This window comes from Pseudophryne corroboree, chromosome 12 (assembly GCF_028390025.1).
Source record: "Pseudophryne corroboree isolate aPseCor3 chromosome 12, aPseCor3.hap2, whole genome shotgun sequence".
Lineage (NCBI taxonomy): Eukaryota > Metazoa > Chordata > Amphibia > Anura > Myobatrachidae > Pseudophryne > Pseudophryne corroboree.
The window spans coordinates 26,324,335-26,350,242 of record NC_086455.1 but is presented as its reverse complement, the minus strand read 5'-3'; the positions used below and the strand labels follow the sequence as shown (position 1 = coordinate 26,350,242).

The following is a 25,908-nucleotide window of genomic DNA, read 5'->3' as shown; positions in this document are numbered from 1 at the left end:
ACTCCGTATGATGATCAGTCGCAGAGCTTTAGTTCAGATGATGTAGCTGAACTCATTAATGCAGTAAAGGCTGTGCTTTCTCTGGAAGAACCAGCCAAGACAGCGTTAAAAGCAAAAGCACCTGTATTCAAACGAACAAAGTCAGTGAAAGCTGAATTTCCAGCGTCAGAGGAGTTGACAGAAATGATGGATGAGTCTTGGGCAGCGCCCGGTAAAAAGTATAAGATTCCTAGGAGATGGGATTCTTATTATCCATTTCCTGCTGGAGATTGTTCGAAGAGAGAAGTTCCTCCAAAAGTAGATGCACATGTTCTGCGACTCGTGCACAAATCTGCTTTGCCACTGTCATCTACCTCTTTGAATGATGTCACAGACAGGAGGGTAGAGAGCCTATTGAAAAATATTTTTTCTCTTGTGGGTGCAGTGGTAAGACCTGCTATGGCTTCGGCCTGGGTAGCAAAGGCAATGGGCGAATGGATAGAGGAACTAGAGAATGACATCCCCTCTCCTACTAGGGAGCAAGAGGATCGTCTTTGCCGTTTAAGACAATCTGCCCAGTATTTAGAAGAAGCAGCCATTGATGTAGGCACTGTTGCCTCTAAAGCTTCAGCCCTGGCAGTAGTCGCTCGCAGAGCAGTCTGGCTACGGACCTGGAAGGCAGATGCGGAGTCCAAGAAGGAATTGGAAGCATTGCCTTTCGTGGGTAATATATTATTTGGAAAACCTTTATCGGATATCCTAGAGTCAGAGGCTGAATCGAAGAAGGTCAGATTTCCGGCTACCTACAACCCTAAGTCCAAGGGTTTAAAATTTTGCTCATTTCGCTGGCAAAGCAAAGCGAAAGGTAAAGAGGAGCCTAAACAACCCCAGTTTAAATCCAGGGGTAGGAAGCAGTGGGCTAGCAAAAAGCCAGCTTCCAAACCTGAACAAAAGCCCTCAGCCTGAAGAGACGGGCCTCCGCCTGGAGGATTCCACGGTTGGGGGCCGACTCCTGCAATTTGCACACACATGGCAACAGTCAACAACAGATGCCTGGGTGCAGAAGGTAGTATCTCAGGGGTATGGGTTCCCATTCAGGAGGCAGCCTCCTCAAAGATTTTTTTGCACCAGCCCGTCTCGTATAGAGTCGAAGGCCAATGCCCTGCAAGAAGCAGTCCAAAAATTACTGCAGTCAGGTGTGATTGTCCCAGTACCTCCATCACAAAAGGGACAGGGGTATTACTCCAATCTGTTTCTAATCCAGAAACCAAATGGGTCATATCGACCAATTCTAAATCTGAAGATGTTGAACAATTACATATGGATCCCGAAGTTCCACATGGAGACGTTACGCTCCATAATGTTGGCTATGGAACCGGGAGACTATATGGTATCTCTGGATGTGCGGGATGCTTACCTACATGTGCCTATAGCACTATCACATCAGTGTTACCTCAGGTTTGCCATCCTCAAGGAACACTTCCAGTTCCAAGCTCTGCCCTTCGGGCTAGCTACAGCACCCAGGGTGTTTACCAAGATCATGGTGGTTATGGCAGCTTGTCTGCGCAAACAAGGGATAAGGATATTCCCATACCTAGACGACCTATTAATCTTAGCACAGTCGCAAGATTTACTGTTGAGCCATCTCCAACAGACGATAGTTTGTTTACAGAGACACGGGTGGCTCATAAATTGGGAGAAGTCGTCCCTGAATCCATCACAGCGGATGGTTCATTTGGGAGCCATATTGGATTCAGACCTACAGAGAGTTCTCTTACCAGAGAAGAAAATAGTCAAGGTGCAGGTCATGGCTCAGGAAGCGTTGCAAGCCCAGACAATGTCAGTCCATGCAGCAATGCGACTGTTGGGTCTGATGGTATCAACGTTCGACATGGTGGAATATGCGCAATTCCACTCCAGACCATTGCAGCATCTCATTTTGACAAAATGGAACGGAAATCATCAAACAATAAAGAAGCAGATGATAAAGATTCCAGTAAATGTAAAAAGGTCTCTAGCATGGTGGCTACAGACAGACCATTTAAACAAGGGGAGACCCTTTTGGATAAAAGAGTGGCAAGTCCTGACGACAGATGCCAGCCTGCAAGGTTGGGGGGCGGTACTCGGAAGCCTATGGTTCCAGGGAAAATGGACCGCAAGGGAAAGTCGCCTGCCGATAAATCTGTTAGAAATAAGAGCCATTTACTTGGCCCTAGTTCAGGCAAAGGACAATCTACAAGGAAGACCAGTCCAGATCCGCTCAGACAATGCGACGGCAGTAGCATACCTAAATCATCAAGGAGGGACTCACAGCAAGAGTCTGATGGAGGAAGTAACTCCCATTCTAAAGTGGGCAGAACTCCATCTCCCAGCATTGTCAGCAGTATTTGTCCCGGGTGTACTAAATTGGGAAGCGGATTTTCTCAGTCGGCACACCATTCAGGAAACCGAATGGGCACTACACCCAGAAGTGTTTCAGACACTGGTGAACAGATGGGGTCTACCGGAGATAGACCTTATGGCGTCTCGTCTAAACAACAAAGTTCCGAGGTACGGATCAAGAACAAGGGACCCAGGAACAGTCCTGGTAGACGCACTGTCAGTAGAATGGAGGTTTCAGCTGGCATATCTGTTCCCTCCAATATCTCTGTTACCCAGAGTAGTGAGAAAGATAAAACAGGCAAAAGGAGCAATCATTCTAATAGCTCCAGCTTGGCCAAGAAGGCATTGGTACACAGATCTGTGGAGAATGTCCGTGGAAGCACCGATACTGCTCCCTCAACGTCCAGATCTGTTAATGCAGGGTCCTTGTTGTCACAGTCATCTGGATCGCCTGTCTTTGACGGCGTGGCTGTTGAAACCTCTATCTTAGAGGCTAAAGGATTTTCAAAGCAAGTAATCCAAACCATGCTTAGAGCAAGAAAGCCTTCTTCGGCCCGTGTATATCATAGAATATGGCAAGCCTATATTCATTGGTGTTCTGGAAAAAATTACAATCCAAGAGCCTTTAAAGTAGCTAGAATTTTGGATTTTCTGCAGGCAGGATTGGATAAGGGGTTGAAGGTTGCTTCCTTGAGGGTGCAAGTCTCAGCGTTGACTGTATGGTTTCAGCAGAAGATTGCTGACCTACAGGATGTACGTACGTTTTTCCAAGGAGTAGTACATATTCAACCTCCATTTGTTCCTCCTGCAGCTCCCTGGGATTTGAATTTAGTTCTTAAATTTCTCCAGGGTCCTTTGTTTGAACCACTTGAGAGAGCGGATCTTAAGTGGTTAACGATTAAAGTTCTTTTTTTACTGGCAATGGCGTCAGCCAGAAGAGTGTCAGATTTAGGAGCATTATCATGTAAGTCTCCTTTCCTAAGTTTTTTTCCAGACAGAGCAGTTCTCAGAACGAGATCTAGTTATCTATCAAAGGTGGTGTCAAAGTTTCACCTGAATGAAGAGATTGTAGTCCCAGCTTTTCAGGTATCGGGACTATCTGCGGGAGAAGCGTCACTGGACGTGGTCCGGTCTCTAAAAATCTATATAGATCGTACTAGTGCCATCAGGAAAACAGATTCCCTCTTCATCCTCTACGGATTCCATAGGAGAGGTTGGCCTGCTAGTAAACAGACGCTGGCGAGATGGCTCCGAGTGGTAATATCTGAAGCTTATTCTCATGCAGATCTCCCTATTCCGGCTAATGTCTCTGCACACTCTACACGTAAGGTAGGTCCTTCTTGGGCAGCACAACAGGGTGCATCAGCAGAACAGATATGTAAGGCAGCCACATGGTCTTCCATAAACACATTCATCAGACATTATGCCTTGGATACTTTTGCCTCTCATGACGCAGACTTCGGGCGAAAGGTCCTCCTGTGCAATCAGGAGCGTCCCCACCACTAAAATGGCTTTGGGAATCCCAATGTTATCCTGTGGATAATCCTGTGGACCCAGCCAGAGAAATAAACGTTATGGTAAGAACTTACCGTTGATAACGTGATTTCTCTTATGTCCACAGGTATCCACAGGGATCCCACCCGGACGCATCTGATTTGAGGATCTAGACAAACACTATAAACCTCTTCCTTCTTGTATGGAAGGGTGTGCATGTGTGTTCTTATCGCCTGTACAGGTCTCTACCTAATGTTCCTGCCTATAATCGCTGTGGAAAGAACTGATCTGACTGAGTCAGTGGGCGGGACTATATAGTGGAGGCCCCAATGCATCCTGGGAGGCCAGAAAGCTCGTGACCGTGTTGGTGCCATTTTCGCTGTCGCTCGACAATATCCCAATGTTATCCTGTGGATACCTGTGGACATAAGAGAAATCACGTTATCAACGGTAAGTTCTTACCATAACGTTTATTTCTGGGCCACAGTATCCAGCAACATCCCCAGGAACAGGAGCCGCTGAGTCGGCTCCAGGTGGGACTTCTGTAAGTTGAGGATTCACCTATGGTGTGACAGAAGTTGGATAGTGCGGTCGATATGGAGCAACAAAAGCTCCCTGGATCTTGCTTTGATCAGAAGGTCGTCCAAGTAAGGGACAATATTGACCCCCTGGACCCGGAGCTGGAACATCATCTCCGCCATCACCTTTGTGAATACCCTCGGAGCTGTGGACAGGCTGAAGGGCAGTGTCTGGAATTGGTAATGATTGTCCAACAGGGCAAACCGCAGATACGCCTGATGAGGCGGCCAAATGGTATATGGAGGTAGGCATCCTTGATTTCCAATGAGACCATGAATTCCTATTCTTCCAGGCTCGAAATCACTGCTCGCAATGATTCCATTATGAACTTGAACACCTTCAATAATAACCCTTGCCACGTTGTGGTATTGGTACTGGAACAATGACGTGGGACTTGACCAACTTTAGGATGGACTATTGCAACGTAACCTGCATATCCTCCAAAGCTGGTAAGCTTGATTTGAAAAATCGTTGGGGAGAACTCCAGCTTGTAGTCTTGAGAAACGAGATCCCTGACCCAGGTATCCTGGCAGGAAGCTTCCCAGACTTGGCTGAAGTGACGCAGACGAGCTCCCACCTCGAGATCCCCTCGGGGTGGGTGGGCCCCGTCATGCTGAGGTCTTAGCGGAAGCAGAACTGGTGGTCTGTTCCTGAGAACTGGTGCTTGCAGGCTTTTTTGACTTACCTCTGGTGCCTCTAGTCGCATTGCAGGCACCACTGGCATTAGATCGAAATCTGTGACATCGAAAGGACTGCACAGACTACCCCAGGTAGGAGTGTCTCGCCGGCGTGGCCCCAGAGGGGAGAAATGTGGATTTCCCAGCCGTAACTTTGGAAATCCAGGTATCTAATTCAACCCCAAAGAGCTATTACCCTGAAAAGGGGAGAGACTCCACACTACGTTTGGATTCCACGTCCGCTATCCACTGACGCAACCACAAGGCACTGCGTGCCAACACTGCCATGGCAGAAGTCCCAGCATTAATGTTCCCCATCTCCTTGAGGGAATCACAGAGGACACGTGTAGTGTCCTGAATATGCTTTAGGAGGGTCACCATAGTGACTAGGGGCATAGCCCCGGAGAGGCCTTCCTGAATTTGCGTGGCCCATCAATGAATGGTATGGGTCATCCAGCAACCCGCAATGACTGGCCTTTGCGATACACCTGCTGCCATGTAAATAAGATTTGAGTGTAGTCTCTATTTTCCTATCCCCAGGATCCTTTATGGTAAAGGAGTCCGGGGCAGGCAGCACCACATTTTTGGACAGTCGAAAGACTGATACATCAACCCCTGGGGGTTCTTCACAAAATTTCCTACCTTCAAGAGCAAATGAGAAAGTGCGCAAAAACATTTTGGACACTTAGAATTTTTTGTCTAACTCTGCAGAATCAGGAAAAGTGACATTAGGCTTGTTTTGTGTAAAGAAAAACGACTGCTGTGACACACGTGTCCTCTAGAGGGAGCTTTAACATGTCCTGTATAGCCAAAATTAGGGGTTCAATACCCTGAGCAGAATCGAGATCCCCACTAACGGGGTCCAAGTCCTCCCCATCCTCCTGTATATCCTCATCTGTGTCAGATAACAGAGCAGGCAAACCATGCTTATGTGGTCCTGCATGGGGGAGGGGGGCTGTGTAACATCTGCCCTAGCAGCTAAATCTGCAACAGCCTGTTGTAGTAGCTGAGTTTTTTGAACATTAGCAGTGAGCTGTAATGACATATAAGACATCATAGTTTTTAGAGACCCTAGTTTAGTGGGGCTCTGGACCCTCTCCCCCAGCCCCTTCACTGATTTGTGAAGATTGGCTGCATTGTTCACATGAAACAGAATCAGATGATAATGGAGAGAATCTGGTGTGGCAAACACTGCACAGCTTGTGTTTACCCATGTTTTACAGTAAGCACAATCACATACACATAGACGGTAATACTGTATATTGCAAGCCTGCCCTACTGTATGTGAGAGGAGACACACAGAGAGAAGGACACCAGCACAGCCCTAGCTGTACAGCACCAGTGAAGCTGTCAGCTAACTATATCACAGTAAACACTAATAAATTCTGTCCTGTAGAGCAGTGGTTCTCAACCTCAGTCCTCAAGTACCCTCAACAGTTCATGTTTTCCAGGTCACCTAGCTGGTGCACAGGTGTATTCATTACTCCCTGACACATTTTAAAAGATCCACAGGTGGAGCAAATTATTTCACTTGCAATCCTGTGAGGAGACCTGGAAAACATGAGCTGTTGGGGGTACTTGAGGGCCGCGGTTGAGAACCACTGTTATAGAGGACCCAGGTAGTGTACACTAGCGGCTCGCCCTCTTTGCTACACCCTGTACCAGACATCCAGCGTGTGTCTGAGGAGCCAGGGAGCGCTGTGTGCGCTGTCCATGGCTGCAGTAAGCAGAGGAAGGCGCCAAAATGCCTCTGGGCCCGCTCTGAGTTCGCTCCGTCCCCTCCAATGGCGCTGAAGCTATAGTTATTATTTATACTGGCTATGTCTCCTTTCAGCTTAAAAACATCACAACAAGTGCTAGTCTAAGCGACTGTTAGCCAGTCTACATGGGAGATCTTAGCGGGACCCCCCCAGGAGGGTCCCGTACGCTGCGCCCGCGTTCAGCCGCACAGTGAACCGGGGCCCTCGGTTTGTACTCAACATAGATGTCACCTTCAGGCAGCCTTAGGGGAGTGCGGAGTGCTGCGGCTGTGACAGCCAAGGCGCAGTGCCCCACTGAACAACAACCCCTCAGGACGGTGGTCCTGCAGCGGGGAAGCGGCTCTGCACCTCGTAAGACCGGTGACCGTCCCCCCCTAACTCCCACGGTGCAGGTATGCTGTTGCCCAAACAGCATACCGAAAGAAATAACATTTTAAAAGAAATTGAAGAAAAACTCTGGAGCTTGCAGAGTGTGCATCCTCTCCTAAGGGCACTTTTTTCTAAACTGCTGTGGCAGGGGGCATAGAGGGGAGGAGCCAGCACCACCAGTTGAAGAAATTTAAAGTGTACCGGCTCCTTTGGACCCCGTCTATACCCCATCGTACTACATTCCCCAATATCCCTTATGGATGCTAGAGAAAATAAGAATTTACTTACCGATAATTCTATTTCTCGGAGTCCGTAGTGGATGCTGGGGTTCCTGAAAGGACCATGGGGAATAGCGGCTCCGCAGGAGACAGGGCACAAAAGTAAAGCTTTTACAGGTCAGGTGGTGTGTACTGGCTCCTCCCCCTATGACCCTCCTCCAGACTCCAGTTAGGTACTGTGCCCGGACGAGCGTACACAATAAGGGAGGATTTTGAATCCCGGGTAAGACTCATACCAGCCACACCAATCACACCGTACAACTTGTGATCTAAACCCAGTTAACAGTATGATAACAAAGGAGCCTCTGAAAGATGGCTTCCTAAACAATAACCCGAATTAGTTAACAATAACTATGTACAAGTATTGCAGATAATCCGCACTTGGGATGGGCGCCCAGCATCCACTACGGACTCCGAGAAATAGAATTATCGGTAAGTAAATTCTTATTTTCTCTATCGTCCTAAGTGGATGCTGGGGTTCCTGAAAGGACCATGGGGATTATACCAAAGCTCCCAAACGGGCGGGAGAGTGCGGATGACTCTGCAGCACCGAATGAGAGAACTCCAGGTCCTCCTTTGCCAGGGTATCAAATTTGTAAAAATTTACAAACGTGTTCTCCCCTGACCACGTAGCTGCTCGGCAGAGTTGTAATGCCGAGACCCCTCGGGCAGGCGCCCAAGATGAGCCCACCTTCCTTGCGGAATGGGCCTTAACAGATTTAGGCTGTGGCAGGCCTGCCACAGAATGTACAAGTTGAATTTTGTTACAAATCCAACGAGCAATCGACTGCTTAGAAGCAGGTGCACCCAACTTGTTGGGTGCATACAGTATAAACAGCGAGTCAGATTTTCTGACTCCAGCCGTCCTTTAAATGTATATTTTTAAGGCTCTGACAACGTCCAACAACTTGGAGTCCTTCAAGTCGTCTGTAGCCGCAGGCACTACAATAGGCTGGTTCAGGTGAAACGCTGATACCACCTTAGGGAGAAAATGCGGACGCGTCCGCCGCTCTGCCCTATGTCGAATGGAAAATTAAATAAGGGCTTTTATAAAACAAAGCCGCCAGTTCAGATACTCTCCCGGCCGAAGCCAGGGCCAGTAACATAGTCACTTTCCATGTGAGATATTTCAAATCCACATTCTTTAGTGGTTCAAACCAATTGGATTTGAGGAAATCTAAAACTACATTTAGATCCCACGGTGCCACCTTAGGCACCACAGGAGGCTGTATATGCAGTACTCCTTTGATAAAAATCTGGACCTCAGGGACTGAGGCCAATTCTTTTTGGAAGAATATTGATATGGCCGAAATTTGAACCTTAATAGATCCCAATTTGAGACCCATAGACAATCCTGATTGCAGGAAATGTAGGAAAACGACCCAGTTGAAATTCCTCCATCGGAGCACTCCGCTGCTCGCACCACGCAACATATTTTCGCCAAATACGGCGATAATGCTTCGCGGTGACTTCCTTCCTTGCCTTTATCAAGGTAGGAATGACTTCTTCCGGAATGCCTTTTCCTTTTAGGATCTGGCATTCAAACGCCATGCCGTCAAACGCAGCCGCGGTAAGTCTTGAAAAAGACAAGGACCCTGCTGAAGCAGGTCCCTTCTCAGAAGTAGAGGCCACGGATCGTCCGTGACCATCTCTTGAAGTTCCGGGTACCAAGTCCTTCTTGGCCAATCCGGAGCCACTAGTCTTACTCCTCTTTGCCGTATAATCCTCAATACCTTTGGTATGAGAGGCAGAGGAGGAAACACATATACCGACTGGTACACCCAAGGTGTTACCAGCGCGTCCACAGCTATTGCCTGCGGATCTCTTGACCTGGCGCAATATCTGTCCAGTGTTTTGTTGAGGCGAGACGCCATCATGTCCACCATTGGTTTTACCCAACGGTTTAATAGCATGTGGAAAACTTCTGGATGAAGTCCCCACTCTCCCGGGTGAAGGTCGTGTCTGCTGAGGAAGTCTGCTTCCCAGTTGTCCACGCCCGGGATGAATACTGCTGACAGTGCTATCACGTGATTCTCCGCCCAGCGAAGGATCCTGGCAGCTTCTGCCATTGCCCTCCTGCTTCTTGTGCCGCCCTGTCTGTTTACATGGGCGACTGCCGTGATGTTGTCCGACTGGATCAACACCGGTCTTCCTTGAAGCAGAGGTTCCGCCTGGCTTAGAGCATTGTAGATTGCTCTTAGTTCCAGAATGCTTATGTGAAGAGACTTTTTCAGGCTCGACCACACTCCCTGGAAATTTCTTCCCTGTGTGACTGCTCCCCAGCCTCTCAGGCTGGCATCCGTGGTCACCAGGATCCAATCCTGCATGCCGAATCTGCGGCCCTCCAATAGATGAGCCTCCTGCAACCACCACAGAAGGGATACCCTTGTCCTCGGCGACAGGGTTATCCGCAGGTGCATCTGAAGATGCGACCCTGACCATTTGTCCAACAGATCCCTTTGCATGGAATCTGCCGAAAGGGATTGCTTCGTAAGAAGCTACCATTTTTTCCCAGGACTCTTGTGCATTGATGTACAGACACCTTTCCTGGTTTTAGGAGGTTCCTGACCAGGTCAGATAACTCCTTGGCTTTTTCTTCGGGAAGAAAAACCTTTTTCTGAACTGTGTCCAGAATCATCCCCAGGAACAGCAGACGAGTTGTCGGCATTAATTGGGATTTTGGAATATTCAGAATCCATCCGTGCTGCTTTAGCACCTCTTGAGATAGTGCTAAACCCATCTCTAGCTGTTCTCTGGACCTTGCCCTTATTAGGAGATCGTCCAAGTATGGGATAATTAATACGCCTTTTCTTCGAAGAAGAAATATTATCTCGGCCATTACCTTTGTAAAGACCCGAGGTGCCGTGGACAAACCAAACGGCAGCGTCTGAAACTGATAGTGACAGTTTTGTACAACGAACCTGAGGTACCCCTGGTGTGAGGGGTAATTGGAACGTGGAGATACGCATCCTTGATGTCCAAGGATACCATAAAGTCCCCTTCTTCCAGGTTCGCTATCACTGCTCTGAGTGACTCCATCTTGAACTTGAACTTCTTTATGTACAGGTTCAAGGACTTCAGATTTAGAATAGGCCTTACCGAGCCATCCGGCTTCGGTACCACAAAAAGAGTGGAATAATACCCCTTCCCTTGTTGTAGAAGAGGTACCTTGACTATCACCTGCTGAGAATACAGCTTGTGAATGGCTTCCAAAACCGTCTCCCTTTCTGAGGGGGACGTTGGTAAAGCAGACTTCAGGAAACGGCGAGGTGGCTCTGTCTCTAATTTCAACCTGTACCCCTGAGATATTATCTGCAGGATCCAGGGATTTACCTGCGAGTGAGCCCACTGCGCGCTGTAATTCTTGAGACGACCGCCTACCGCCCCCGAGTCCGCTTGCGAAGCCCCAGCGTCATGCTGAGGCTTTTGTAGAAGCCGGGGAGGGCTTCTGTTCCTGGGAAGGAGCTGCCTGTTGCTGTCTCTTCCCTCGTCCTCTGCCTCGTGGCAGATATGAATAGCCCTTTGCTCTCTTATTTTTAAAGGAACGAAAGGGCTGCGGTTGAAAGGTCGGTGCCTTTTTCTGTTGGGGAGTGACTTGAGGTAGAAAGGTGGATTTCCCGGCCGTAGCCGTGGCCACCAAATCCGATAGACCGACCCCAAATAACTCCTCTACGCATCGCCTGTCCACTGTCGTGTCCATAAAGCTCTTCTGGCCGAAATGGACATAGCACTTACCCGTGATGCCAGTGTGCAGATATCTCCCTGTGCATCACGCATATAAAGAAATGCATCCTTTATTTGTTCTAACGACAGTAAAATATTGTCCCTGTCCAGGGTATCAATATTTTCGATCAGGGACTCTGACCAAACTACCCCAGCACTGCACATCCAGGCAGTCGCAATAGCTGGTCGTAGTATAACACCTGCATGTGTGTATATACCTTTTTGGATATTTTCCATCCTCCTATCTGATGGATCTTTAAGTGCGGCCGTCTCAGGAGAGGGTAACGCCACTTGTTTTGATAAGCGTGTTAGCGCTTTGTCCACCCTAGGAGGTGTTTCCCAGCGCTCCCTAACCTCTGGCGGGAAAGGGTATAAAGCCAATAACTTCTTTGAAATTAGCAGTTTTTTATCGGGGCACCCCACGCTTCATCACACACGTCATTTAATTCTTCTGATTCGGTAAAAACTACTGGTAGTTTTTTTCACACCCCACATAATACCCTGTTTAGTGGTACCTGTAGTATCAGCTAAATGTAACATCTCCTTTATTGCCAAAATCATATAACGTGTGGCCCTACTGGAAAATACGGTTGATTCGTCACCTTCACCACCGGAATCAGTGCCTGTGTCTGGGTCTGTGTCGACCGACTGAGGCAAGGGGCGTTTTACAGCCCCTGACGGTGTTTGAGGCGCCTGGACAGGCACTAATTGAGTGTCCGGCCGCCTCATGTCGGCAAACGACTGCTTAAGCGAGTTGACGCTATCCCGTAATTCCACAAATAAAGGCATCCATTCTGGTGTCGACCCCCTAGGAGGTGACATCCTCATATTTGGCAATTGCTCCGCCTCCACACCAATAACGTCCTCATACATGTCGACACACACGTACCGACACACAGCAGACACACAGGGAATGCTCTATACGAAGACAGGACCCACTAGCCCTTTGGGGAGACAGAGGGAGAGTCTGCCAGCACACACCAAAAAGCGCTATATATGACAGGGATAGCCTTATGATTAAGTGCTCCCTTATAGCTGCTTTTATATTAATATATATTGCCATTTATTTTGCCCCCCCTCTCTGTTATACCCTGTTTCTGTAGTGCAGTGCAGGGGAGAGACCTGGGAGCCTTCCTGACCAGCGGAGCTGTGACAGAAAATGGCGCCGTGTGCTGAGGAGATAGGCCCCGCCCCTTTTTCGGCGGGCTCGTCTCCCGCTATTTAGTACATTTAGGCAGGGGTAAATATCTCCATATAGCCTCTGGGGCTATATGTGAGGTATTTTTAGCCTTTTTAAAGGTTTTCATTTGCCTCCCAGGGCGCCCCCCTCCCAGCGCCCTGCACCCTCAGTGACTGCCGTGTGAAGTGTGCTGAGAGGAAAATGGCGCACAGCTGCAGTGCTGTGCGCTACCTTAAGAAGACTGCAGGAGTCTTCAGCCGCCGATTCTGGACCTCTTCTTGCTTCAGCATCTGTGAGGGGGCCGGCGGCGTGGCTCCGGTGACCATCCAGGCTGTACCTGTGATCGTCCCTCTGGAGCTTCATGTCCAGTAGCCAAGAAGCCAATCCATCCTGCACGCAGGTGAGTTCACTTCTTCTCCCCTCTGTCCCTCGTTGCAGTGATCCTGTTGCCAGCAGGAATCACTGTAAAATAAAAAACCTAAGCTAAACTCTCTAAGCAGCTCTTTATGAGAGCCACCTAGAATTGCACCCTTCTCGGCCGGGCACAAAAATCTAACTGGAGTCTGGAGGAGGGTCATAGGGGGAGGAGCCAGTACACACCACCTGACCTGTAAAAGCTTTACTTTTGTGCCCTGTCTCCTGCGGAGCCGCTATTCCCCATGGTCCTTTCAGGAACCCCAGCATCCACTTAGGACGATAGAGAAATAAATAAAATTAACCCTAGTGTGTGTGTGTGTGTACATAGGAATATAGATTGTAAGCTCCACTGGGGTAGGGACTGATGTGAATGGACAAATATACTCTGTAAAGCGCTGCGGAATATGTGTGTGCTATATAAATAACTGGTAATAAATAAATAAATAAGATAATAAATAGTTACATTAACTTTTCCACCAGCCCACATTGGACACTTTGGGCGGTATTCAATAGATTATTGCCCCCGATCTCCCGTCTCAAGTGACAGGGTATTGCTGGGGCGATATTCAATTGTATCTGTTTTTCAAGCTGATTCAGCTCATAGAGGTCGGGTTTTGATGCATAAAACAGCTAAACCCGACCAAAGTGCAGGAGTGATCGCAAAAAGTGGCTTTAGGGCTACCCCCAAGGCGGCCATCGCGCCCGATTGAAGCTACAATTGAATAGCTCCGTTTGGGTGCAAACTAATGGTTGCCGGTGTGATAATAATTGAATCTCGCCCTTTGTGCAATTTACTATTCTTACAAGACACTGCCAACCAATCCACAACTATTCCTCTTATCAACAACTAGCTGTACTACCCGTTTTTCGCACAGGAGTTTCTGATTTTCACTGTTGTACATATAAATGAGTGTTAAAAATTTGGTAAATCTATATAGCTGAATATTTGACACGACGTAATGTAAGTAAATATTAATCCATGGTTCTTGGCGTTACCCAAGGAGATCCCGTAGCAGATATGGTAAAAAGGGACAGGACCATTTTTGTAGTTTATTAAATTCTACCCACTGGAAGTGCAATCCAAATTTTGATCCGATTGTCCGTTTGGGCGTTAATCCCACCTGAAGAATATCTATGTTAAATTTTAGCTTCCTAACTTATTGGGAAGTAAGAGAATTAGTGATGAGTCAGTCAGTCAGTGAGTGAGGGCTTTCACGCACACAAATATATCATGTCCGGCACTCCCAACTGAAGAAATCACCTGTTATAAATGCTCCGGTGCCCTCCTCGCGGACACTGCGGTCCGTGCATACACAAAGGAAAAAAGACGGCGGCACTCAGGAGACTGTAATGCGGTGAAACCAAGCGGTGCTTTATCAATATAATAAAGATAAAGCACCGCTTGGTTTCACCGCATTACAGTCTCCTGAGTGCCGCCGTCTTTTTTCCTTTGTGTATATATATATATATATATATATATATATATATATATATATTACAGTATGACTGATTAATCTTGATGCATGATAGTATTTACCAACGCTGGGTTAAACGGGTGCCTTTTTATTTGCACAACTTTTTTCCATGTGCGAATTGTATTAAGTTAACATAAATTATTTGACATTGCTATGGTCTCCAAGCACATATATTTATCAGTTTCTACATATTACACATTGTCCCCATAGTTGGTTTATGCCAGTCCACATCCTTTTTTGAGTACTGTAACAGCTCCATCCATTAGGGAAGTGGCTGCATTTAGCATATTCTAAGATCCTTGGAATTAAGATCTTCTCTTCACTACATATAGGGGTATATGAAATAGTCTGCGAGAGGGATGCAGTTAATTTGATGGCGGTCGGGATCCCAGTGGAAAGGATACCGACGCTGGATTCCCGACTGTTGACAATACCGACAGCCGGAATCCCAGCTCACAGTGAGCCCGCAAGGGTACACTTTGCGCTTGCCCTGCTGCCGGCATACTGACGGCAGGGATGGCGTTTTCGGTATACTGACGGCCGGCATCACGACTGTTGGCAAATCATACTGAACACCTGTGAGATGCAGTCATCAGCGAGTTTCTAGCGAGTCTGCCCCATTTTAAAGGGGCAATAATTTAAAAGGCAAAACCAACCTGAATGTTTTTTTAGTTTAATTTCTAGAGTTCATGTTTTCTTCATGGTATTATATGGAGACTTATACAGTATGACAGGCGTATTAAGAAGCGATCCAGGCGGGTGAATTTTCACTCACCTTACTCGGTTCTCCAGTTCCTTTATCCTGTCATTTAGTTCTTTGTTTTCTCTCTTGAGAGAATATTTCTCAGCATTTATTTCTGATTTTTCAGTAGTCACATATTCAAATTCTTTGATGCGATCTTTGAGGGACTGGATGTGGGAAGCCTGGCGAGCGCTCCGTTCTTTGTAGCTTTCCAGTTCCTCCTTCATTTCCTGCAGAAAGACGTCTTTAGCAGCCAGGCGGTTCTTCAGATCAGAGACCTTAAAAGCACAAAATGTAAATGCTGTAATCGGTGATTGTTGTCTTTTAAACCGAGATGCAGGTTTAATCCTTCTGTCAGTCCATATATACTATATACAGAAACATAACTCATCAACTTCATTTTCCAACATCCTGAAAATACATAACGGCATCACTAAAACTAATGTCACTTACTGTAATCCTGTCACCTATACTATCCCCTGATAGATTTTTATTTATTTTTACAATGAATTGAATGTAAATCTAAAAACAGCTAATGATACTAATCAATATATCATCAGGATCCAAATAGGAAAAGTGCTGTACAGTCAGCAGATGACCACGATCTGATCGGTGTGGTATTACGTGGCTGCAATAATTGTGCTCCTGGGCCCCGCAGAAGTAACATAGTAATTGAGGGCAAGGGCCTAGCTATAATGGGTGCCATTGCTATAGGGCCCAGAGGCTTAGGGAGTCCACCTCTGGGGCCTGACTCATCTGCACCTATTTGCCACCCTCCAACTTTCCACAGGGCCATGCATTCCCCGTAATTTCAGTAATGCAAAACAGGCCAAAACTGTCTTGGTGTCCCCACATCACTCATCCCATGGCCCACAAGCCCTCTACTTGAGCCCTCATTCCGACCCGATTGCACGCTGCACTTCTTCGCAGCGGTGCGATCAGGTCTGGAATGCGTGGCGTGCACATTGCGCATGCGCGTCATTGCCCGGCGACGCTGACAGTGAAGAAAGCGGCCGCAGCGGCGACCGCAAGAAGATTGACAGCAGGAAGGCGTTCCGGGGCGTCAACTTACCGTTTTAAGCCGTTTTCGGGGAGTGGTAAGAAAAACGCAGGCGTGTCCAGGCGAACGGAGGGCGGATTTCTGACGTCAAAGCCGTGACAATCATCGCTGGACCCGTCGCACAGAGTAAGTATGTCCACTGCTGGTTTTGTGTGAAACTTTTTTAGCTTAGCAGGGCTGCACAAGCGATCGCACCCCTGCTATGCTAAAATACACTCCTCCATAGGCGGAGATTAGTTGATCGCACCAGCAGCAAAAAGTTGCTTGGTGCGATCAACTTGGAATGAGGGCCTTGGTCCAAAGCTTCTACCAGTTGACATGTACATACCACTTGCTCCAAAAATACCCCTTCTGCCCTCAGGCCCCCACTTGCAACAAAATGACCCCACATGCACTCATAACGACACTGGCCATAAAAAGACCACACCTGCCCTCTGACTCGCACCTAGAACAGAATAAAACATACAGTAATCAGAATCAGCTTTATTGGCCAGGTATACTTGCGTATACTAGGAATTTGTCTACGGTTTGCTATACAACAGCCAAGTAGGTAACAGGTAAGCAGGTGAGTGTGTGTGTGTGTGTGTGTGTGTGGGGGGGGGGGCAAGTAAAGTTACACAGATAGGTATACCGTAGGGACACAAGTTAGTTACATGTACATCTAGTCAGTCAATGTTCAGGAGTTCAGCAGGCGGACCGCTTGGGGAAAGAAACTTTTGAGGCTTCTGGTGGATCTGGCGGGGACAGCCCTGTAACGCCTGCCTGAAGGAAGCAAGTTAAACATGCTGTGGCCGGGGTGTAGCTGGTCTTTTACTATCTTCATTGCCCGCTTTTTAGCTCTGGACAAGTACAGGTCCTGGACTGAGGGAAGGTCGGCCCCGATGATCTTCTCTGCGGTTCTGACCACCTTTTGGAGCCTGCATCTGTCCCTCGCGCTGGCGGAGCTGTACCATACCAGTATCGAGGAGCACAGTACCGACTCCACAATCGCAGGGTAGAAGAGGAGCAGAAGCTTCTGTGGGATGTTGAACTTCCTTAGTTGCCTGAGGAAGAACAACCTCTGCTGCGCTTTCCCAACAGTGGCATCAGCGTTGGACCCCCATTTAAGGTCCCTGGAGATTGTGGTCCCTAGAAACTCGAAGGAGTCCACTAGCGATACCACACTGTCAGCAATCGTTAGCGGAGGTGCACTAGATGACTTCTTCCTGAAGTCCACTATCATCTCGACAGTTTTGAGGGGGTTGAGCTCAAGGTTGTTGTGGATGCACCACTGGGCCAGCCGGTCTACTTCCCGTCTATAGGCCGATTTGTACCCATCCTTGATGAGGCCGATGACGGTGAATGCATAGACAAGAGGGCTGCAAATGAAAGCTAAAAGGGCAGGCCATCCTGTTGCCCTGAAAACATTGGCAGGGTGGGCAGTTATGACTTTGGTACCAGTCCACAGGTTTCTGTGCTTACTGCCCTCTTATGACCATGTCATGGTTGTATGTAGCAGTAGGGGGTATATAATGAGCTCCCTGCTCTGACAGCGCATCCAGGACAGGTCTTCCCGGTTCTAGTACAAAGCCCTCTGAAGGCCTCATCATACATCTTGGGGATGACTATAGCCTCAGTGGCTGGGCCCCCTGACAAGCCTGGGCCTACGTACTTTGCATCTCCTTCACTCTTTTACGCCTCGCTGCATCTTGCGTGCTGCATGTTTTCTCTCTGCACCTGCTCCAGAACCAAGTGTACACCAGTACGAGTGCTGCAGTCATGTGCAATTCAGCTGCATCTGAACTGACAGGGCCAAACATGGCTGTAATGGGGGGTTCTCACATAAGCATTGTTGACGGTATTACTGGCTATGCAGATTTGTCCGGAATGTATTTAGATGCATCTTTCACATTAAAAATAGGGCTGACGCAAGTGCTTGCTGATTGCGGTTACCAGGCTAAACGAAGGATAGATGCAGTGCAGACATGGAGATGTACAAATCTCTGCATACAGGTAAATGTATGCACGTACTACCATGGACGCAATGCGGGGTCAGTTACAGCCGACTGCATTGGTCCCAGTGGGCGGAGCCCTGATTTGTTGGTACTTGGTAAACGTCATACGGGGAGGAGAGGGGAGGGGGTGAAGTGGCACCAATGTGGACGGTTCTCCGGAGACAGATTTGGCGAAACTTTTACTTTTAATCATGCTTAATTTGTAAATACATATATATAGAATTATTTTTCTTTATTGTAAAAATGTACTTAGCAAGCGGAGGGTGATGGATGCCTCATTTGTAACCCTGTATTTTTGTTTGGGGGACGAGGGACGTTGCACACGGAGCGACATATTTCAGAAGGGAAGTAAGAATGACACATTGAATTCACTTGACATAGTAGAAGTGTCTCTGCTGTGTGACAGTAAAAGGTCAGGCACATTTTCTTATTGCTGGAAATTACACCTATTATTATGAGCAGCCCTATCGCAGCTGGCGCATCTCACATTCTGCATGTAATCCCAGCCGATCTTCTCACGGCGAAACTTAATACATCTGATTTCCCACTCCCATGTACACTGCAATGAGTAAGAGTGTCTGTGATAGCAGTATGTTGTCAGATATGTGACATATGGTTCTGCGGGTACAATTTACTATACCAGGGCAATGGGAAAGCAATATAATATGGGGAAAAAGACATGCGCAGTCTCTAGTAATAAACAAGTCTCTTATAAAAACAGATCCTCATTTTAAATGGTATAATAACTATCACATAAGGTTTCATAACAGCAATATATAATTCCTAACATAAGTGTCTTGAATAGTACGCTACAATGTGAATAGAGCATACCTGCCGACTTTCCCTTTAAGAGGGAGCAGCCAGGTCGGAACAGCAGGAGATGTTGCACTACATGGGTGCGAAATGCAGGGGGCGTGGCTCTGAGATAACAGGCACTGTAAAGCGGGAGATAGGCCTACAATGGCGCAATTCACTGTGGCGCCCGGACTGCCCTCATCACTCTGGGAAACGAGCAGCGCTGGAGAGATGCGAGCAGCAACAGCTCAAGACCAGGAGACTTGAATACACTTCCGGACAGCCGTGAACACCACTCGAGATTCAGGAGCCTCCCGGCCGTTCTGAGAGAGTAGGCAAGTCTGGAACAGACAGCGCCTATATAAAAGATAGGCACTTTAAAAAAACGTCCATTCTTGGCTGACATCTCGCTATTCCGTCAAACTTGGATCCCTATCACATACTGTATACCCCCTGGAGCTAAATAAATGTTGTAAGCTTCAAAATGTAACTGATATGGAGCAGCCACTCATGCAAGTGCAGGAACCCAAGAGATCTCCTTGCGGCCCTCCAGACCTTTGTACCCCTGCAATTCTAATACTTTTAGGAAAACGGGGTCTTTTATTGACATACACTTTTTTGTGACTACCATACTCTGAAAAGTCCAAACGGACTCCAGGTAGAACAGATAAACCAGTCCACTTCCTAGTGAGAATGATGAGATTGGGGGCGTAATGAGAAACTTGTCAGTGAACTGCATCCTTGTGGCCCCACCCTTTGGAGTGAAGACGTGACACTGCGCTGAAGGGGATGGGTTACTGTAATGCGATTCGCCCCCCCCCCCCTGCCCCTACAGTGGCCACTGTCATCTCCTCTCTGGGAAAGTTCCAGCAAGTTTGTTTTAACTTTTCATTGTTTATCTTACTGATTTCAGCAATAAATTCATAGAGGCACCTCAGACAGTAAGCCGGTGTTCTTCACCAGCAGCGCAGCGTGTTCACTTTGCGCAGACTCAGCAGCGGTTTTGTAGTTCAGTAACTGGTCCCTTGACCCAGAGTTGTAAGAAATCTGAAAGAGAACAAAAGTAATGGTAATGTTTCTAAGGTAATGTGTCTGAGGTAATGTATCTAAGGTAATGTTTCTGAGGTAATGTTTCTGAGGTAATTTATCTGAGGTAATGTTTCTGAGGTAATGTTTCTGAGGTATCAGCCAAATTGATGTTTACTGAATGGATTTACAAATATCTATCTGAATTGTATTACAACAGATTCCCTGTTACTTCACATAGCGTCAGAAGGAGATTGAATTTCTGAAGTCCTGAGCATTGATAAAATATTATGGGGACTATTTGTTTTTTTTCATAAAAGTACGTAGAAACTGCAGTTTCTGAATAATTTTATGTATTCCTGCTAAGTACTGTCAAAGTCAGAAAAATGTCTCAATGCACGTTGCCATATTTGCACCGCACACTGGTCCGCGCTGCGCGTGCATGCGCTCTCCCGTGGATGCGCATACCCGCAATAACGTGCACTCGCAGGCGCGGTATGCGTATTTACGGTAGAGTTTATGTAGTCGTAGCGTGCGACTCATTCGTTACAAATGTTCACAATTAATGTAGTTTATAGATCATGGTCCCTTTGATAGATTCTGAAAGTTTGGTTAAAATACAATGTCCCAGAGCTGAGGAATCCCTCTTTATATCGTACAAAGGGTCTAACAGGAATCATACAGCAGTGTTTGGTACCCATCGGAAGAGTATTTAATTAGCAATATTCCGGTGTTGGTTTGGAGCGTATTAATCGCTCGTGCGAATAGTTATGGACATAAGAAGTTTATGTCCATTTCTATTATTTACACATACTCAGGTATGCGGCGGGAAACCCAGTTTCCCACCCACCTGAGCTGTTGGAAATCGTCACAGCCCACCTGTATGAATCACCCTATGACCTTTTGTTATGATACAGGGCCGAATTCCTTCGGCCAATGGACAATGGGATTGTAGGACCAGGAGATTGCATTGTGTGTGGGGCATAAATAGGCAGGCCGACCACATCCAGCTCTCACTCTCTCATCAACGGTTATCTGCTGATAGCCGGGAGCTGGATATCGAGGCGCAGGCGATCATACCCTTTGTGCGTAAGTTTCTCTCCGTAATCATTGTCTTTCTGTGAGCCAATTTCTCTCATCTCATCTCTCTCTCTCTCTCTCTCTCTCTCTCTCTGTTCTGTTCTCTCATATCTCCCCTAGACTAGGCTAGTATTGTATTGTATTAGATAGTATTGTATTGTATTTCTTTTAGGTCAGAGTAGTATTGTCCTTTTGTATTTATTGTTTAGTTCTGTGGTTAGGAAGTCTCTGTTATATTGTAGTGTATCATTTGTACTGTTATCCCCTTTTACAAGTATATTAGATATAATACAGTTAATAGGCCTTGGAACCTAAACCAGTATCTGTGTATTTCCTATAGTGTTAAGTGTTCACTTGAGCGTCGGTGACGCTCAAGCAGCTTTGTAGTTAGTCAGGTTACACAAGGTTGCACTTACACCCTGTACTCACATTAAGGTATTCAGTGTATTTCATTGGTATAAGGTTTTATCATAAAGGTATAGCGTTGTGAGCGTCTGCGCCGCTGGTGATCTCCTCGTGGTCTCGAGCGTCCGCTACGCCATAGCGAATCATTACTCTAGTCATAACCAATAACGTGTCCTGTGATCACTGGGCCGTGAGCGAACGTGACGCTTGAGCGTCTCGCCTACGGCTGAGCGATCGCTACGCAGATAGCGTACCATTACGGTACTTCTTAAGTAAACAGCGTACAGTGTTCTTAGCTTCATAAAGGGTTGTTTATACGACAAAGGAATTTAGCATTGTCAATTGCGGGCTCGTCCTATCCTTCTCATATCTGCACTAGGTAGATCAGCAGACACTATCCCTCCAGCAAAGGGTGGGAGGTTGTCTCACAGTGCTGACGGGATAAGCGTCTGCTTCGCTTAGATAAAGAGTGCTGAAGGAACCCGGGAACCGGAAGTAAGAACAAAACGCTTGTGTCTTTTTAAAACTGTTTATTTTTCTTTTGTCTTGCGTACGCATACATACCTGCATTTCTTTTCACTTGTGTATTTCATTTTTCGTATATCACTATTCCTGTTTGCCAAATTTTATAGTTGATAGAAAGTGCTAAAAGGAGATTTGCTGTTATTTAATAGTAGAGGTAATAATTAAAGTATAGAACAACACACGGTTTGTCTGAAGATACAAGGCAGTCAGTGTGGATTGCGGTAGATGATCAGGGATCATTTACATTGATAAAAATATATTGTGTTACGGTGGATCCTTTGCATTGCGTACACGTGTCGCTAACAAAGACTAGCGTACGCAATCCAAAAGGCAGACGCACGCAGCGTTCATTACGCAACGTAGCGTCCGGTTACGCTCACGTAGCTCAAGTCACGAAAAAGTTGAATTAGCGCAAAGCGATAATTAGCGCAAGGCGATAATTAACGCACAGCGGTAGATAACGCGAAGCGGTAAATAACGCAAATCTATTTTTGGAAAATCTGAAATTTAGTTTAACAGATCCTGCTCCTAATTGGTAACACTTTTGGCCTAAAGACAATTTCTGCGCAGAAATAGATATAGAAACAAAAGTGTACATGTGTTGAGTGAGTGTGTTTTGTATACAAAAGTTTATATAACTTTAAGGTGGAACCAAAAGGAAAGCCGGGTACTCGTCAAGGGACATACGTGTAAGTGACATATACGGTGGCCAGGGAGGCATCCCTGGTTAAATAATATTTGAGCATTAGAGTATAGCGGATCATAAGGTTAACAAGACCAGGAGGTCATAAGGTAACAAGACCAGGAGGTCATAAGGAACAAGACCAGGAGGTCGTAAGGTAAAAGGTCCGCTATAAAAGTCCAGTGGCACAACGCCTGGGGTGTTGGTGCAGAACCCATATAGGCCATACAAGCTCTGGCTGAAGGAATCGCAGCCGGAAACATAGATTCCATTGATCTTTCAGTACATGACAAGTAGTGCTCGTATACTGAACGATTGGACCGCACGTTATTGTGTGCAGTAGTTAGTAATCTGACCTAATACCATTAGAGTAAAGTGGTCACAAACGCTATCTGTACATTCTGACGTGATTTGTGTAATTTTTTATTTTTGGAAGGGAAGTTCGCTGGTCACTCAGGAACTATCTAACAACCCCAACTTTACTGGAAAGAGTAAGTGTCCTGCGGGTAACCCTCATATGTTCCAGTAAACTAAAGGTTCACAGGGGCCCTAGGTTGGGTCCAGCAGCTCTGGCTACAGTGATTGCAGCACAGGCCAACGTGGGCGAGAAGTAAGTGGGGTACTTGATAAACCACCACCGCCGGCCTGCCCAAGGACATCTTGGTTTGTTTGTAAGGGTTCGCTGAAAGCCTTGATATTCAAGGAGGAATAAGCAACGCCTGCAGATTATGGGGGCCATTTGTTCAGGTAGGGGGCGATCAACCCTGGTTCAGGTTGATTCTGTGAACCGACCAGTTGGGTCGGCACGATATGTAATGTGTGAAAAATATGGAATTCACACCGAATCTTTATGTGATGAATGGGAGAGAATGACTGTACAAGACAGGGACAAATTCCCAAGAATAGGTAGCTTTAGTCCAGAAGTGTTACAAAATTTAAGGAGGAGGATATGTCTCGTAAAATCAGCAAAGAGACGAATTCAACATCATGATTGTTTACAGTTATGGCACCAGGAAGGTGAGATACAGAGAGGTTTGGCTCTGGCGGCAGGATCTGGGGCAGTCAGGAAGTTGATTGCCACAGCTCCTCCTCCACCATACATTGCAGGAGAGAAGTTGATTGCGGAGAGAAACGCACTGGGTTGTAAAACACAAACTCTTAGTAACCCTGTAAATGTTAATGATGTTAACCAAATAACTCATGCAAGTATTAACCCGTGCAAGATGTACCCTGTTTTGAACCTTACTCAGGAGTGTGATCAAGGAGACGATTCAGCAACAATTTCAGCTCTCTCTCTTGCAGCCACCATAGCAGAGACCACAGTAGGCACAGCGACACCCACGAGATTAGTGAAAGCCCCTAGCGGAGGGATAGGTGAGGTCGTGTCAACGGGTAAGTACGGCACCATGCACTACACTGAAACAATTGTACCACAACAAGCTGTAGAATCTACACAGGAAGAGGCTGTTAGAATTGCTCCTGTAAGGGTAATAGCAGTTCCCAATGGAAAAACAGATGTGTCTGGAGCCACTCCCATAAGGAACATTGCCATGTACACTCCATTTTCCAGAATGGAATTAAGAACAATAGTGTCCGAATTTCCTGACCCCAGGAAGGATTTAGTTGCTAGCCAAAAATACATCAGGGATCTAGGTAACACTGTAGAACCCAACAACAAGGATTGGCAGATACTGCTAAGAGCTTGTTTACCTTCCAATGTTGATGCAACTCAATTTTTAGCTGATTGTGCATTGGATAAAGATGTACCGCTTACAGACGTGTACAACAAGGATAATGTAAAGAGGATAAATTTACAGCTAAAGGAGTATTTCCCAGCCGTTGTTAAATGGAATAAAATATTTTCCATTAAGCAAAAGGAGTCCGAAACGGCAACAGAATATTTTCACCGGGCACTATTAGAAATGGCAAAGTACACTGGTATAGAAGACATTAAGACCAACCCAAACCATCGAGAAGTAGCAGTATCTGTACTGATGGATGGTTTAAAGGAAACATTAAAGACTAGGGTTCAGACCACGCAACCATGCTGGCGAGGTCTATCAGTGTCCGGCTTGAGAGAGGCTGCTATTGATCACGACAGAAACATCACTAGGCACAGGGAATCGCAAAGTGATAAGTTGATGTCCGTAAGTATACAGGCGCTGACCACAAGGCAGCCTGCGTATGTACCACCGAATCCTGTGGGTAAGGCAAGTGTAATAACATGTTTTTCTTGTAACAGACCGGGACACTTTGCACGAGAATGTAGAACAAAGAATGTACAAAGGTCTTTTCAACCCCCTAGACAACAACACAACACACGACATTGGGAGCAGGGTCCACAGAGGCGGAGTTTTGAGCCACATACAGGGGAAACAAAAAGATATCCCCCAAACAGAGACTGGCATGCCTCTGGTAGTTCCCAGCTAACTCCCTCACAAGTAGTTGCTGCCAGCGGGATTCAGGGAGGTCAGCATACCCAATAGGGGTGTGGCCATACCTGTAATCTGCAGCCAGTTAAGTTGATTGCCAGTCTTGGAAGCGAACCAGAGATTGCAATCAATGTGGCTGGTAAAACTTTAAACTTTCTTGTAGACACAGGGGCGGCCAAGTCAGTGATAAATTCGACAGTGGGCATGAGAACCACTGGTAGGACAATTCCAGCCATGGGAGTAACAGGAGTAGTCCAGCACTACCCTGTTAGCAAACCAGCCGAGATTACAATAGGGCCTTTGCATACCAAGCATTCCTTTTTGCTGGCTGCATCGGCACCAACTAATCTCCTGGGGAGAGACTTACTATGTAAAATGGGTTGCGTCATTTATTGTACCCCTGAAGGTGTATTCTTGGACATTCCTGAGAATCACGCTCAGGAAGTACGAGACATGTTAGACTCCCCATCAAAATTAATGTCACATTCCATTATGACAAATAGGAATCCATCCCAAGTAGAAGAGATGATATCTCAGATACCAGAGTCACTTTGGACAAAAGATGGACAGGACACTGGATTAATGGCAAACGTAGCTCCAGTAGTTGTACAAGTAAAAGATGGTAGGATAGCTCCAAAAATCCCACAGTATCCTCTGAAGCCAGAGGTGGAGCTAGGAGTTTTTCCCGTAATAGAGCGCTTGCTACAACAGGGCATTCTAGTAAGAACGTCCAGCACCGCAAATAGTCCCATCTTCCCTGTTAAAAAGAGTGGGGGGAGGGGTTACAGGCTAGTGCAGGATCTAAGGGGGATTAACAAAATAGTTGAGAGTCAGTTCCCCGTAGTGCCTAATCC

At 46.7% G+C, this 25,908-nt stretch overlaps 1 protein-coding gene across 5 annotated transcripts in view; it reads right to left on the bottom strand.

The window, feature by feature from the left end:
* The window catches only part of LOC134980424 (coiled-coil domain-containing protein 170-like), a 129,210-nt gene that overhangs the window by 51,778 nt on the left and 51,524 nt on the right, over nt 1-25,908 (bottom strand). For 3 of the 5 annotated variants that reach the window (XM_063947237.1, XM_063947239.1, XM_063947238.1), the window contains exons 5-6: nt 19,838-19,951; nt 15,089-15,333 (exon numbers count right to left, since the gene is read on the bottom strand). In XM_063947237.1, coding sequence (XP_063803307.1) covers nt 15,089-15,333; nt 19,838-19,951 — 359 coding nt within the window. The remainder of the gene's footprint in view (nt 1-15,088; nt 15,334-19,837; nt 19,952-25,908) is intronic. The other 2 variants (XM_063947240.1, XM_063947241.1) reach the window with 1 other exon arrangement.